The sequence below is a fragment of the Chamaea fasciata genome, unplaced genomic scaffold (genome assembly GCF_029207755.1).
Source record: "Chamaea fasciata isolate MVZ Bird 193981 ecotype frontalis unplaced genomic scaffold, bChaFas1.0.hap1 SCAF_3, whole genome shotgun sequence".
Classification (NCBI taxonomy): domain Eukaryota; kingdom Metazoa; phylum Chordata; class Aves; order Passeriformes; family Sylviidae; genus Chamaea; species Chamaea fasciata.
In genome coordinates, this window is record NW_027094088.1 from 47,564,690 (window position 1) to 47,580,796 (window position 16,107).

The 16,107-nt window shown below is 39.2% G+C and overlaps 1 protein-coding gene across 3 annotated transcripts in view; it reads right to left on the minus strand.

Annotated features, from left to right (window-relative positions):
• Positions 1-16,107, minus strand: part of LOC136286846 (SAM and SH3 domain-containing protein 1-like) — a 532,287-nt gene that overhangs the window by 179,269 nt on the left and 336,911 nt on the right. Inside the window, exon 1 of one of the 3 annotated variants that reach the window (XM_066178883.1) lies at positions 10,837-10,887. The exons of the other annotated variants lie outside the window; for them this stretch is intronic. Within the exon in view, the coding sequence (XP_066034980.1) occupies positions 10,837-10,881 (45 nt within the window). The 5' untranslated portion in view covers positions 10,882-10,887. Of the gene's footprint in view, positions 1-10,836; positions 10,888-16,107 lie in introns of those variants that run through there. 3 annotated transcript variants of the gene reach the window in all.

Consider the following 16,107-nt stretch of genomic DNA (forward strand, 5'->3'; position numbering starts at 1 on the left):
AAACAAAAACGTTTTACAGCTATGCTTTGTAATTAAATGGTGAACAGATGCTTTAGAAAGATAAAGAAGGGCTTCTTTCAGGCAGCACAAGTTTTAGGCAGCTTTTGGTAGGACCAAAAGGCCTCTGATGCTAGATGAGAGAGGTAAGATCAGACAAAAGCTGTGTGAAAGCAAGGTGACTTTGCAAATGAGGGTCTTGCAGAAGAAAAAGAAACCTTTTGAGAGAGTTGCCACACATCTGTCCTGCTTATGCAGTACCAACTGCATCCTGCTACCTTCCTAGCAAAAGGACTGACTGGATGAAGGGTCTTTGACTTTCTCTGGCCCAGCTGTCCTGTGTTTCCACCAACTCCACCCTGACAGCTCCTTCTGCTTCACAATTTCATAGGAATCATATCAGAATGGCTTTTTTGCCTGTTGTACCTGAAAAAGCCTTTTCAATAAGCCAAAGTGATCCAGTATGTACCCTAGAGGAGAGGCAGGGATCACCACACATCAGCTTCCAGAGCATATGTGCAGGGCCTCACTTCTCTTGACTGGTGCTTGCTCAGGCTAAAAACATCTGCTTGAAATTTCTGTACATTGCATCCAAGATCAAAACACATTTTCTGCATGTTCGAAAGGTAAATGAAACTGCCAGAAAGCTGTCAAGATTAAAACCACCGAAATCCTCTTGAACTGATGACAATTCCTTTTCTTGCTTTTCATTATACAACTGCACTGCACATAATGAACTTCCCTGCTAAAAGATTACCAATGGCAAAGAAATTCTAGGGAGAAGCAACTTGAGCCTATTCAGTCATTTGCAGGAGGTGGATTTTATAATTACTTCAGAGCAAACCCTGCCTTTTATTAGCATAGTAATCTTTTTGAACAGTATTCATCTTTTTCACATAATTTTATAGTGCGTTACTCCTTTATCAATCATTCAATTATAACAGAGTGGCTTACTGGAATTTAATCTATGCACTTAACACAAGGTTCCTTTGCTCATCCCTTCCTCCTGGACAGGAAATTTTGGAACATTTTGGGCCGCATGCTAGAAAAATCAGTGCCATTGCTCAAGCTGGATTATACTGTGGTCTAGTCCATACAACCATTTTCATCTTGTGTTCTGAGCCCACAGGACCCAGGCTCCTTAACCATGGTCCAGAGGAAGAGACTACCAAGAGGCCTTTACCTGTATTCTTCATGAATTTAAAGGGACTATTTTCAAGAGTAAAGTTGAGTCAACTGCAATTTTTTTCAATAAACATATCCTATGTTTATAAAATATTTCGATTTGCCAAGAACACCACGCGTTGCAGAAATTTGTATTTTCCATGGCAATAACTTTTTAAGGATTAGCAATTTTAAATGAAAAAACCGGCTAAACAAGGTACAAAATGGAAGAGAAAGGGGCAGAAAACACAAAGAGATAATGTGAATAATTTTTTATTTAATTACTTTTAGTTTGCGAATTTGTAATGCTTTTCAGGAGTTAGGCTCTTCCTCCTACTTGGAGAATGAAAAATGTGTTGCAATACTACAAATTGTCACTGCATTAAAGGATTACCTCTCTACTGTGAATAGAGGGGTAATCCTTTAATGAAAAAAAAAATAGAAAAAAACCCTTTTCTAAGTTCAGAAAGCTCTCAGGATTTGTCTGTGCTGCAGCAACCCATTAACACAAACTTTGCCTTGTTCTGACATACTGGTGAGAGAACATTCCCTTCTTCTGATTCCTCCTCCTTTACTGAATACTCCTCTCCCCACAGTTTTCAAAAGCAGCCCTGCTGCCAGCCTTTCTTTCCATTTCCCAAGGGAACCTTAAGTCTTGGCTTTGCTTTGTTTTTTTAGTTTGGCAAACATTTTAGGTAAGCATTCCATCACACTTTTTGAATAAAGATGCCGACCACGCCTAAGGGTGGCCAGATGTGACATGTTAAATGTGGCTGAGGAGCTATAAAGGGCTGGGCAAGATTTAGCACAAGCTGTGACTTCACTCTTTAAATGCAAGGAGTGACCAGTACACATGGTGACAGAGTGGTTCTGTCAGCCTTGGCTTTGACTTTTTAACAGAGCAAATTGGAGAGAAATACTAAATGAAGCCCAAAGGCAGGGTATGTTTAAGAAGGCAGGGATCCTGTTTTGATTTACGGATAAGGACAGCTTAGCACCCCAGTCTCTGCCTGAGTTTCCACTGCACCACATCATGGGGGGGTAGGTGCTTAATAATACATAAAGACCTGGAAATGGGTAAGAAGACAGGGTTTTTTTTTTTTTTTTTTGTTTTTTTTTTTTTTTTTTTTTTTTTTTTTTTTGTTTGTTTGTTTTTTTTTTTTGTTTTGTTTTGTTTTTGTTTTTGTTTTTTTTTTTTCCCCTTTATGTGGCAATAGTAAAAAAGTATCCCAGAGTTCCTGAAAAAATTTACATGAGGGATGGGGTACACCCACTGAAGATGGCAAAAAATTTCAGCATCTCTGAGGGATCACAGCTCTGTTTTGTACAGGGGTTGCTATTAAACAGTTAAAAAAAGCACACATGACTGGTAGTGTGTCTTCTCATAGAGAAATGTCTGCTACAGCTAGGAGAAATTAACTGACTTATCCTGGCACTTTCTTGCATGTCAATGTCTAACTTTTTAATCACTACCACCCTGCATAATATGTAAATTAAGAGCATCATCATTTCCAGTAATTACCAGAAACACACACATTTTCCAACAGGGTGACATTATGTCATGAATTCCCTTGTCAAGAAGAAAAAAAAGACAAAACATATCATACTTGTTTGAGAAGGCAAAGTGATAGATTTGTCATGAGGGTAATCATCTATATTAAAAAAAACCCACTATTATCAACTTCCTGAATTTCTGAAAAGGGATTCATTTTCTGCCTGAGCTAATAATGAACATTTTTCTTCTATTCATCATCTTCAGCTTTTTTCTCTCTTGAGATTCATTTATCACTAGCTACTGAACCTGAGAAATAAAAAATAGGCAACATCCCTTTTTGAAGTAATGGCTTAGAAGACTATTAAATCAAGAGGCAAAAGATGGATTTTGAAGATGTACATTTGAAATTCTTGTAACAGCTGCAGGTTTGCAACAGAGGATCTGCACCACTGGTTTAGTATAGGTATTGGGGAAAGTAAGTTTATCCAGTGACAGCACAAAGTGGGGAACAGTAATCTTTTTTTCCCAGATAAAATTCACAGTAAAAGGAATGAAATTGAAGAAATAATGAGATCAATGGCACTATAAAGTGCAATTCACACTGCAGAAATTAATCTAGGATGATTGTTCAAGTGCATTTTAAATCTGAAACGGCTTGCATTAAAGCAGATCATGCAGATGCTTCAAGTCTTCCCAACCCATCTGCCCGCGCACAGCTCTCAGCCTGTCAGACCCTCACTTGGGCCACTGATAGACTGTTTTGTGCTACTGAGACACAGGGTCACAGCCACCACGCTGGAGGAAAAGGCCCAAAATGCTTCTCCTATGATACAGCAGGACCTGAGGCTCCCTGAGGATCACAGAGTCTCAGCCCTGCTGAGTTTTCCCTGCTGCTGGCATCCCTGCTCTTTGGCAGAGCTAAGACGGGACACTTCTGCAGGGAAAAGGAGGAAGATGCAGCATTTGCACTTTAATTCTTCTCTTGTAAGATTCTGCTGTCACACTGTCCTACTATCCCTACCTTGCATTTCCCAGCAAAATGAGACCTCACATCATCAGCCTGGGAAAGCACAGGAAAGAAGATCCCTTACACACATGAGAGGGAAGGAGCAGGACTTTCTTTGCTTTAAAATAGGATGCAGAGAGAAGACCTCCCCAAATGCCCTTTTACCTCATCCCTTGCTCAAGGTTTTCTGGCATGGCAGGAAAAACCATACAAACAATCACCGTTGGAGATGCTTGCCTGATGCTACTGGGTGTGTTTTCACAAGGTTATTGCGTTAAGTGTATTCAGATCTCTCATTCGGGTCCTGGCAGAGGTCTGTGGGCAAATCAGTGAGTCTAACTTCCAGGAGGAGGTTTCTGAGAGGTGTGCTTCAGCAGCACTAGGATTCAAATCAAGGCACAGGTTTCTGACATTAACTGGTTCCATAATTTCCATGGTGTCTCACTGGGATGCCATCCAAGTACAGCTTCTTGCTCTAACTTGCTATCCTAAGCAAGTGTATGGGATTTGAGAGATTACTCTCTGAGATTCTAGCTTGCTGGTCAGAAGCCAAAGTGCAGACAACACCTATGAAGTCCCAAAGCTAAGCAATTTTAGTATGGAAGGCTGACTGTGCAGGAGAGGCAAATTTTACCGGCTTATAAAGCTGGTAGGGAAGCACAGACCCTCTGCAATTTATTGCTTCAGTGTTTCCAAAGCCAAGGGGCAGCAGAAAGGAATGAGTGTAAATTCAGTTTCCACTCATGGGTTCCCTGCTAGGAAGCAGAGACAGCTTTCAATGGGAAATTTTCATTTCAGTGTTGTATTAACTAAGAGCAGGACTGGAGGAAGAGCAGAGGCTTTAATATCTGGTACTGAAGGCATCAAATCCTGACAGAGGTCAGCAAATTAATTTTATTCTCCAGGTGATTTCTAGACAGACTGCTCTGTCTGAACAAAGTTGCCAAGTAACTCGGCTATCCCTAGGCAGCACCCTAGAAGTAAATACTCACAGCTGTTTCCAGAATTCTGCATAGTGAGTATTGAAATGGATTCTCTACTTAACACAGCAGACAGCTAGCCAGAACAAAGCATGAAATCAAATTCCGTCAATCCCTTAAAGTTGTTTATGCAACCCATTGTTACTGCTCACAGAACAGCTTTGGCAAGCAAAGGCCATGACAAAACATAGCTGTAGTCTATGCAGAAAAATTCTTCCCATCTGCCATTTTTGTTGTCAGTTGTGTATTGATTTCTCTCCATGCAGTTCCAAGTTTAATCCGGGCACAGCTGCATTGAGCCAAAGAAGCTGAAGTAATTTTTCTCTTCTAGCGTAGCAGAAATGGGGGAGAAAATGGCACCTTATCACATATTTTTTCTGGTAGGAATATGCTAGAATTTCTTTGCTGTAACAGTGATGTAGATTAAGCTTGCACTTAAGACTTTTGATAGAAATATTTCTGGTAATTTCATTTTGTCTGTGACAAGCAAGGTGAAATTCACACCACGGAGCATGTTCTCAAGTAACTTCTTTCTTCACATGGGAATAAGCTGACTCAGCACATGAATTATGGAGTCACAACTACATGGTGCCATATTACAGTGCTTGGATTTGTAAAGATTTTGCCTTAACTGTAAGCAGCATTTCTTGGGCAATAAAGGGATTTGATTTGTATCTACCTGGACTTCCACTTAAATGCTGAAATGGCACATGGGATGTGCCCTACAGGTCATTATCAGTGGTCACAGGGTGTATTCATTCCTGTGGGGTCTCTGCTTCAAAACCCTTCTAGTCACTTCACAGCCATGACAGAGAAATTGTAAGCAGGCAGTGTAATCATGGTAGCAGAGCATCTATTGCACATGAGGAGAGGAGCAGAGGCTGTCGACCTTGGTAAGTGGAGTCTGAGCTGGAGACTTGCTCATACCAAGCACAGGGAAGAAAACTACTGAAGTTAAAAAATATCTCTGTAAGATGACCACAAGGGCATCTAAATTAAAGGACTGCTGAAGCAGTGAGGTTTGGGGCTGCCAGCCTAACTACCAGTAAAGCTCAGAAAGCTCCTTTCAGCTCTTTTGTTTCTATGGTAGCTGTAGCCTTGACATGAAAAAATCCCAGTGGCAGAGGACTACTGCAGATAAATTAACAAACCCGAAATGCAAATGTTAGATATCATTATATGCTGCAAGGAAGTTAATCTGGTTTAATTTTAAGGCTTTTCAGTCAGAAGGGTTCAAAGTGACAGAAATGTTGCTAGAAGGTGTGCTCACTTCTATTCATAGCCCCCTTCAACGCACACTGAAGTCGGACAAAATCCACTGGGTTTTATTTACCAGCAAACCTTCATGGCAGATAAAGCAACCATTGCAAAAAACCTGCAATTCTTCCTTGCTAATGAGCATTGCTAGATTATTGTGTGACAGGAAGAATATGTCCAGGGAATACCCTGCTGAACATTTCATCCTCCCTGGAATATGCTTTTGTGAGATAAGTCTTAATAAATGTAACGCGCCTATTGTCTAACCTATTGGGAAAGACCAGGTACATGAACAATGGTGCAGAGATGGGAGAACCTGCTGACAGGCGTGGATGTGGTTTAAATGCCATTTGCAATGAGAGCACTATAGGTAAAGTCCAGGAATGTAGATCACTTGTGTAATATCTGGAAAGTGTCCTCCTGCTGCTGACAGGAAGGACTGACAATGGAAAGTCTTTTCTTACAACATCTGATACAAAAATTAAGCAATTACCAAAATGGCCAGCAGAAAAACGCAGGAAAGAAAGATAGGTTCAAACAGATAATTGATAGGAATTCAAAATGACTGATAACTATATGAGGAATGCAAAATACATCTTTGAAGCATGAAGTTCCAAGCATTAAGAATGCCATCAATGAAGGGCATGAAGTGACATGTATTTTAAAGTTCTAGAGACCACCCTGGTTTATTCTTCCAACTAGAAACTTCTAATTTATTGATTAGGAGAGCTAACAATTTAGAGTCAATCAGTTTTTCTTCGAAAGGTGTTAAGAGCATGATTAATCTTTTCATTTTGCTGAGCACCCAACCAGAATGTCCTTCCCTTCTCCCATTTGGACAGTCATTATCAAATACAGCTTCCCTATCTGTTCCCAAACTGATAAACAAAGCTGCCAAGCTCTTTCCAGCGGCTATGAATATAGGAAAAAAGCTCCAATGGTTTCCAAGAGGAGAAAGATAGACAGGATGTTGAGTGGTAGATGATGATATTTGGAATACATCTGTGGACACACACTTTGTCATTCCCTACTCAGCGCATCTCCAGCTCAGAGGAATGGGTTCTCTTACACAGCAGCAGCTGTTACTGTTTGGATTGTAAACAGTCATAAGCCATATGGTGTGGCAGGAGAAAAAAACTTCACACTTTCTCACATGGACAAATATTACTATTGCAAAGCATAAACACATCAATATATATGTCTTTTCTCTGGGGAAGAATATAGTCTTCAGCCTGATGCTAGAATAACTATTGGCTTCCAGATGAGCAGATTACCTGTTAACATTTGGTTTAGATTTTTAGAATTTGGATGTCTCAACAGAAAATAAACATAGGTGTGCAATAGATACAGCACCTTCAGATTAATAGAGGGGGTGAAAGAGACACAAAATATAAACTGAGGTAATGAAATGAGAGAGGTAATTAGGAGGGAAAAAAAGTCTATATGCAATTACTATGGAAGAATATATTGTCATCTATTAACTAGCTACACAAAACCAGCATGATTGTGGCTTATCATGCAAATGGATCAGCAGTTTCTTCATGCATGTGAATTTGAACTTTCCACCTGGTCAGTGGTGCATAAAACATTTCAGATGTTGGCAGATTATATCCAGACAAGAGCAGGCCTCTCAAAAACTATGGTACCTCTGCTTCGTAAGGGAAGCTGATACAGTTAATGTGTCCAGAACTTGGAACAAGGAGAAGATGCAGTCTACTCCCTGGCTGTGCCTGAGCTAAGGGTTGCTTTCATTTTAAACAATGATTTTTTTCAGCGTTCATGTTTAAAACCTACTAGTGCTTTTTTTTTTTTTTTTCTGTTTTTGCTAAAGAACTGTTTAGCTTATCTTTTTATTTCAAGCACTGTAATTAAAGGAAAGTGTGATCACTCTTCCCATTGTGTGGTGAAGCTGGCAACACACAGTGTTAATTTACAGTTCCGCAGAGCCAAGTTTCTGAGCTACACCCCAAAAGTCTTAGCAGAGTGACACTGCACTTGCCAATAGCAAACACCGGCTCATCATCTTCCTATGGTTAGACAGACCCCATAACCTGGCAATTAACACTCCTTCTGCTCTGTACCCATCTCAACCTGTATCAAATGCTAAATTGACATCAACTGGCACAACAGAGAGGTTCTGAATTTACATGAAGAAAATTCCCACCAACAAGAGATTTTATTTGTGACTAGCTGCACCCCAAATGAAATGAGCCAATGGTAAGGATGGCAGGGCACTTCTGAGCCCACAAGAGTGACTCCTGACCTCAGGACACCAGCAGCCATGAAGGAAGTCAAGAGACCTTCCACATTGATCATCCCTTGATGAGAATCACAGTCCAGACCTGACCCATGGATTTAAATAGAGGCAGCAAATCAGCATCTAATATGAAACAACAAAAAAACATCCCCAATCTTTCCATAGGATTTGGTGTCCCTGCCTCAAACAACCATGTTGCTCTAACAATGTCCCTACCATTCCCAGTTTTCAATGAAAACAACTTTATGGTTAAACACTTTTCTACCACTGTTACCCTTTCTATCCTGACATCATAAGCCACATTCTGTTACTATGTCTTTTGTTACTAAAACTCAAAAGTGTAAGCCAAATGCCTGTGGATCAGGAGAACGGGTCCACTACTGCCTTTGAAACGTTCATCATGCCTCAAAGTTCTGGTTTTTTTTATTCTTTGACAGGGGATGTGGCTCAGACCAATGATCCAGTAAGGACCAGATATCCTGACTCACTCACACCAAGCTGGCAGGTTAAGCCCCTAGTCAAGACACATGGAGAACCAGTTCACCAGGTTCCAGTGCTGAGATACTCTGCAAAGCAACCTGAGAATCCCCTCCAGATCTTGGCTCAGCACAGCTGAGTTACTGCAAACCTCTCTACCAGTGTGAACATCAGCATATCTTCTTCATGACAATCTGCTGGCTTCCTCCACAGCAGCACAAAGCATTTGCTATTCTGTCTTGAAATTGCAACCAACATTTCTGGGCACCTTTCTTTTAAAATACTTCTTTAAAATCACAATGTTCACACCAACAGAACCCCATTTTTGATTTCAAGAAAAGGGAAATCCCACAGACAGAACGTTTCATCTAATCTTTTTCATGTAACGTTTCTGAAGCTCAGTCTTGAGGGCAGGGCTCTGCTCTTGGCAGAGAGAGCTCGTCTGAGAAGAGAATACAGTTAGATGGTGATGGAAGCACAACTGTTTCAGGAGAAAGGTTGTAAAAACCCCAGTCACTGAAAAAAGAACAGAGATTTTCTCCTAGTTTAAAAGATATTTAAGCCACTTAGCAAGTAAATCATGCAGGAGACATTTCCAAAGTGGTCACTGGACTTGAACTTGATGTAACTAAGTTGCAAAGGTTACTTCCATGAATGGGAACCTATTCAAAATATATGTTCAGACAACCACGGAGGTTTTCTTTACCCATAAAACTTTTGGTTTACAACCAGATTATGTGATTGTGGCCTAAAGGTTCAAGAGAACAATCATTTCCTTGCAAACCTGCTGTCGTGAGCTAATGACATTAGCACAAATCACATATACATGATAAAAAAAAAAATGAAGAACTTCATAGCTTGCAGACTTTAGCTAAATTAGATGGAAAAAGATCTTAACTCATACATCCCTAATCTGCAGGTTGTTTGAGAATACTCCTGTATTTTCAGCAGTGGGACAGCCAAATGGTTACTTTAGTCGCCTTTTTTAAAACAAGGAACTACAAATAAGCCCTCACAAATGTGAACAAGTTTTATGTTAATCACGCTCTCCCAGCTGCAGTGCTTCCCATGGAAGAAAGACCTAGGGACAGCTGAAACAGTGTCATCAGACTAAATACACCAGTAGAGTAAGGAAAAAAATACTGACATTTTAAGAATATGGAAATTGAAATATTTTGTGGGAATAGTGTACCACAGGAACAAAGTACAATTCACTTTGTAAGCAAGGGTAGCAAAATAGGTTGTACTGTGACTTCCTCAAACTGATCTAAGGCTGCCTGTGGCAATGCCTGAGACAATAAGCCAGACATACTGATTATAACCTTTACCAGATAGATCAGACTCCCTTTCTCCCTCAGAAAAGAAAGTGTTCTTTAAGTTACTTTAGAAAGCCTCCAGTTGATTTTTCCTTTTTGTCAGGCTAATAAAAATGCCCTGATTACCATCAGCAAGGAGAGAAGGTACAATAAAGTTTACCTGTCCTAACCTGCAGCTATGCATATAAGTACCTCCCTTTATTTAACCAGCATTATTCTGTCTGGCCTTTATGCTCTTATAGGCAAAACTTGGACTTAAAAAACCCACAGTCGCTCTTTGGATGAAATCAATAATTCAATGACTAAAATATCAATTGCATTTTGATGGCAAAAAAAAAAGAATAAAGGAAAAAAGAAAATGGCTAGTTACAGAGCATGCAGAATACTGTTCTCATAAAGAGAACAGTCCTAATTAGTAACCTTTAAAAAATTTTCCTCCATCAAAAATAAAATTAGGTTATGATTTTATTTTCCATTTTTTTTAAAGTAAGAAAACTCACCTCTTTAAATATCAAGAAAGCAATACCACAAATGATCTTGAAAATTTTTGTTACACTTTTCTTAAAAGCAGCTGTTTAGACAAAATACATCTGTTTAATGAGCTGACATGTTTCCCTTTCAGATTCTCCTGAAAGCCATATGAACTAACTGTGAATCAGATTTGTATCTTGATATTAAAAGAGAAATCACATTCCACTTCCCAACGGAACACAACAGTAAACGTGCCTGTTACTGTCTCTAACGGCTACATTATGTTTTCTGCTTAATAAAAGACATATAACTCTGCAGAGAGAATAGCAAAATCACTTCCATCTTACTTTTCAGAAACTGCTGAATAAAACTGAGAACAATAAAAATCCCTTTCCCCATTCACAGGGTTTACTCACCATCACTTTATTCCAAAACTCAGTCTCACTTGAAAAATGATCCATAACAACAAAATGATTTCTTCCTTGTCAAAAGTACCACTCCAATCATTTAAATTACTGAACGCAGAAAAGGAAACATTGTGCTCCACAGAGCACTCTAAACACGCACTGTTGTTTTGGCTGATGCAATGAGGCTTCTAAGCAAACCAGCAAGTTTGCAAGCAAGCTGGGTAGTGGCATTTTCCTTATGATTCAAAAGTGAAGTATGCCTCAGCTAACTGAATGCTCCCACAACATATAATAAAGAAACTCAGGGATTCATACATGTCTCTAACACAATCATTTGTAAAACTTCTACTCCTATTACCATCTCTAAGTCTGCCACACCTCAAAAACGACAAGTCAGATACAAACTTCTACTGGGTGCTATGTGCAGCCAAGAGAAAGACAGTTTCAAGCCAGAGGCTTGTATTTAAAAGTCTCTGAAGTTTAAGTCCCTAAGGTGTATGAAGTTACATTCCGTGTATGGAATGTAACTGTGGATTCCAGCTTGCTGCATATATAAATATGATAAAGTTCATCATATTCCACACATTAAAAACACAGAGTCTGCCACAATGCATTACCAGATTAACTCACAAAACTATTGTGATAGGAAGAAGTTACAAAAATTAAAATATTTATATTTAAATACTTAAATATTTAAGTATTTAAATAGGTTTATAATTGCAACTTTTAACAATTAACACCCTCCTCCCTCAAGTGCCAAGAAAAGCACAGAAGAATTTGCAGGGTAATTTTCTAAGAAATGGGGATTACAAGATCTGGGGAAAATCTAAAAGCTATGTCTTCCTTTCCATAGAGTTGCAGACCTGTCTGAGCCCTGAGAGGCAGAGTTTAGAAACAAACCTCTGCCTTAAGACGAAGAGGAGAGAAATCCATAACAACCTAATGACTGCCTGATAGGCGGGAGCCTCCAATGCAAGATGTGTCATTTATTTCATCAATCTTTAAAGCTTATGTCAGCTGCTTTGACAGGTAAACCTTGTGAAGGCTCAAACTCTTTCCAGTTCCAGACATCAGCAAATAAATGCTGATGCAGACCTTTACATGACCATCAACCCGTCACCGGATTCATCGAATAACCTTTTTTCCTTTGCCAGCTTTTACTTTTCCTGACACACTGAGGTCTGAGTATTCCCTCTACACCATTTGACGTTTCCTAATGAGCAGGGAGCGCTGCAAGTGCTACAGCCCTTACTGCCTTGGAAACTGCATCAGGATGAATGTTCTCTACAGCTACAAGTTTTAACATTTAAAAGCTCGTGTTTTCTTCAAAATTTTTATCTTTAACATCTGCCTTTGATGCCCTTGCTGTGCTTGCAGGTTGTTTTCGCAACTCCAAAAGCAGGAGGCAAAACTAGGTAAGGACATGGATTAAAGCAGGGAGTGGCTCTTAGGGGAGCACCCTCTGCTGGGGCTGGAGCGGTGGGAGGTAGCTGGGCCAGCCTGTGGCACTTCATCCTCATGGCTGGGGTGACCCCTCAACAGCTGGGCCATGAAACTCCTACCCGATGGTTTTCATTGGGTGAGAGAGCAGTAATGCTACTGGCCTGTTAAATTAAAAATATAAGAAAAACCCTCTGCTTTCTCACAGCTTAGGAAATTTTACATAACACCTAATAATATATATAAAAAAACATCATAACATCTATGCTACTATAACCTGAACTAGTTACACACTCTCAGGCAGCATTTAATTCAATCAGTGGGCCAAAATGAAAAGGAGAATAGAAATACTTTACCCAATAAAGTTTCCCAGGCTAATGAAACATCCATACTGGACTCTGACTGCACACTCTGGCCTGGGATAAACTTGGACTGTTTAACACACTGATGAAATTTATAATCCAGCTACCTGATTTCAGATATCCTGATCTGTGCCATCCCCAAACAATGTGGAATAAATTTAGATGCAGCTTTAATCAGCAATTTTTTCCCCGGTTAATAGTTTCCGTGTTCTACTTATGCAAACAAAATTAAATAAAACAGGATACTGATCATCCTGTATTGTCAAGAAATAAATAACTTCAAAGGATGTCATTCAGCAATAAATCTATTATAAGTTCTTTTCAAGCTCTTTGATTTGCAAAAATTAGCAAAATGTTTGTTATCGGTATGTGCATTTTTCTTGCTTTATTCTCTGAATCCTGCAATTCAGCACATTAATATAACTCTGGCATTTTGTGGAACACAGACATCTTTGTCCTTTTGCAAAGGATCCTGAACCCTCTGGGCTTTTCAGTTATGAACAGAATACCTCCAATATCTTACCTGTTGCTTGGAACCATGTTCATTGAACCCAGTGGGCTGGAAATTTGTCTCCACTGTAAGCACTAAGGAATTTTTTGTAGATCCATTACATTACCATGATAATGGTACTTTATCTTACTTAGTAGTTTTATTTTGAGAAGCATTTGAGATCGTATTATGAAATTTAATTTACATTGAAAATTACTTCATCTTAGATTAGTTATTTAAAAAACTAGGAAACAATTTCCAGAGTTAGAAATGTTGTGGTGAGAAGCTGTGGTGTAAATGCTAAGTGACTGAATTCTTAGTTTTGAAGTAATGTCTGGAGGGGAGCGTGGAAAAGGAGAGCAAAGGGCGAGTGATGGCAGCTTGTGCACTGCAGGATCCTGTAAGGTGGTATTTGGGATAGATATAGCAAGGAAAACCACAGAGGTGAAATGGTGCGTGGTTGAAACCATCTTTTAAAAATCTATTTCTTTTCTTTTTTTTCTGTGTTTTTTTTTTTAAATCTTTTGATTCTCATGCTACACAGCATAAAAGCTTTCATCAGGATCATAACAAACATCTATCAGAGATCTTTCTCTGCTCCCTTAACAGAAGGCCAAATAATTCAGAGGCCAGTTGAAGTTCAATTACATTTTTCTGCAGTAAGCCAGAGAAAGGTGCAAAGTAAATCACCTTTATGTACCCTTCCTGAAGTTCTTTTATATTGATCCCCCCCAGAAAATGTGGTTTGAACATTTTCACATGTTCATCATATAGCTCTGAGGTTTGGTTCCAGTAGTAAGCACAAGTATATTCTGTTTTTTCATGCCCTATTTCTGAAGCAGAGCTTGTTCCGGCAGTCATATACTCCTTTCTGAGCTGTGGAAGTGGAGCAGTTCACCCCAGAGAGAGGCCTTCTTTACCCACTGCTGTCACACTTCAGAATTCTCTTATCTTGTGGGTGATTAAGACAGTCCACTGTAATACTACTGTTCTGAATACAACAGGCACATGTTTCTCTATCCCAAAATTTAAATCACATTATTCTCCAGAACCATCACTTCGATCTAACAAGCAGAGGAAGATTTCACATCTGATTTACTTTAGGAGGTCTGGGCTTTTATTGACTGAAGAAGCATTGCACCGGCACAGAAGCCCATCAGTCCGAAAGTTAGAATCTAAAGTGAAATTCTAGCTGCTGAAACAAGTCTATGCATTGGTTATGACAGTTAATCATTTTGGACTTCACTAACACCAAATTACATGCTCCTTTAAGGCAAACAGCTGACTTGCAGCTAACTCACAGAAGAGTTCTCTGTCCCCTGCAGCTCTTTTGAAGGAAAAGTCTGATCACCAACAAAACTACTTTTAACTGCCCCATAGATAATAACAAAACTGAGATTATCACTGTAGAAAGTATCCTGTCCCCTATTTTTACACCACTGTGGCTCTGAACTTGCTCACTCAAAATGCACTATAATTATAACTTGAATACTGAATGCTGATTCAAAAAAAAATTAAACGCACCCATCCTGGGGACAGACAGATCCTCTCGTGACAGGGCAACATCTAACACTGTCATGATAAAGAGCTGGGCCAGAGCACTGCCATGTGCGTGTGACCTGCCAGTGTCCTGCTTCCTAATTGCAACTGCCTGTTTTGTGACTGCTGATCACATCCCCTGAACAAGGCTTAAAGAAGTTATTTCAGGATGTGCCATCAGTACTCTGGTATTCTTTGTCTTAACGCTTTATGCCCAAATCAGTGCTGTCAGATCGAAGTCAGCAGCAATGCAGGGTGCATCTTGCTATGGGACGTGGAGAAAAATGTGAGGCACATTGTGGCCCTCACTTCACTATGGTTTGTAAGAAAAATGCCACTTCACAGAAGAAGAGATTAGAGATTTGGAAATTATATAAATAGGCTGAACTCTTCAAATGTACACTTTAGGGGAGCTATAACACAAATACAGACTATTCCACAGTAAGAAGTGAAAGCACAACTGCAAGATTTATGACCCACGATATTAATTTAATAATCAAGTCTTTATAAAGTAACATCTAACACTGTGTGACAAGGGAGCTGACAGTAACTCCCCAATCAGTGCTAAATAATGCATCTATAACAATTGCTTCTCACTTGATTAGGGTAATGTAGTTGATACTAGACACAATTCAAAGATTATTGAAGTCAATGAGTGTTCTTCATTAATGCCAATGGAATTTGAATCAGACTCAGCAAACTAAAATATAAGAGAGGAGCTAAATGTATTGTATGGGCATAAGAAGCAACAGTGGTTCTAACCTTGGATATCAAAAATTGTGCTCTCACTATGTACCACTGTAGAAGATCCTTGAAAATAATTATTTTTGAATCTTTGTGACAAACATAAATGGTTAAACATGACCCTGCTATATAGGTCCTCACTGTTATCTGTGCACATGACCTCCTTTGACATCCTAAAATACAACCTGGTCACAAAATATCGAGTTTTGATCATAATACTGCACAGTTCTAAACTCTAAGTAAACTCTCTAATACTGCATTCAACTTTACAGTTGAGAATTACTACATGAAATGGCAACAGTTCTAACTAAAAAGTCTGAGGGGCAAGAGGAATTGTTTTTCATATTTATTACAGAAGGGTATATGAGAATACACCAGAAAGGACTCTGATTATTAATAAAGACAAAATGAGATAAAAAGGTTTCAGCATCTCTGATGGTGACTCCAAATTCAAACTAAATAGTAAATCTGGACACAGCTGTGCTAAGGGAACCCTAAATTTTAACATTTGTTCTTGCTTGTTATGCTACAGAGACTTGTAAGGATCAGAAGAAAATTTGCTTAAGAAGAACTTTATAACCCCTTTACTCAATTTCCCTCAGTTCTTGTTTTCATTAATTTACAGCACTGTAAGAACATGGAGCCTTCAGAGGGGTTGGGACACTGATGACGATGGTAAAGTTCATGGTAGGTTTGGGAATTCAA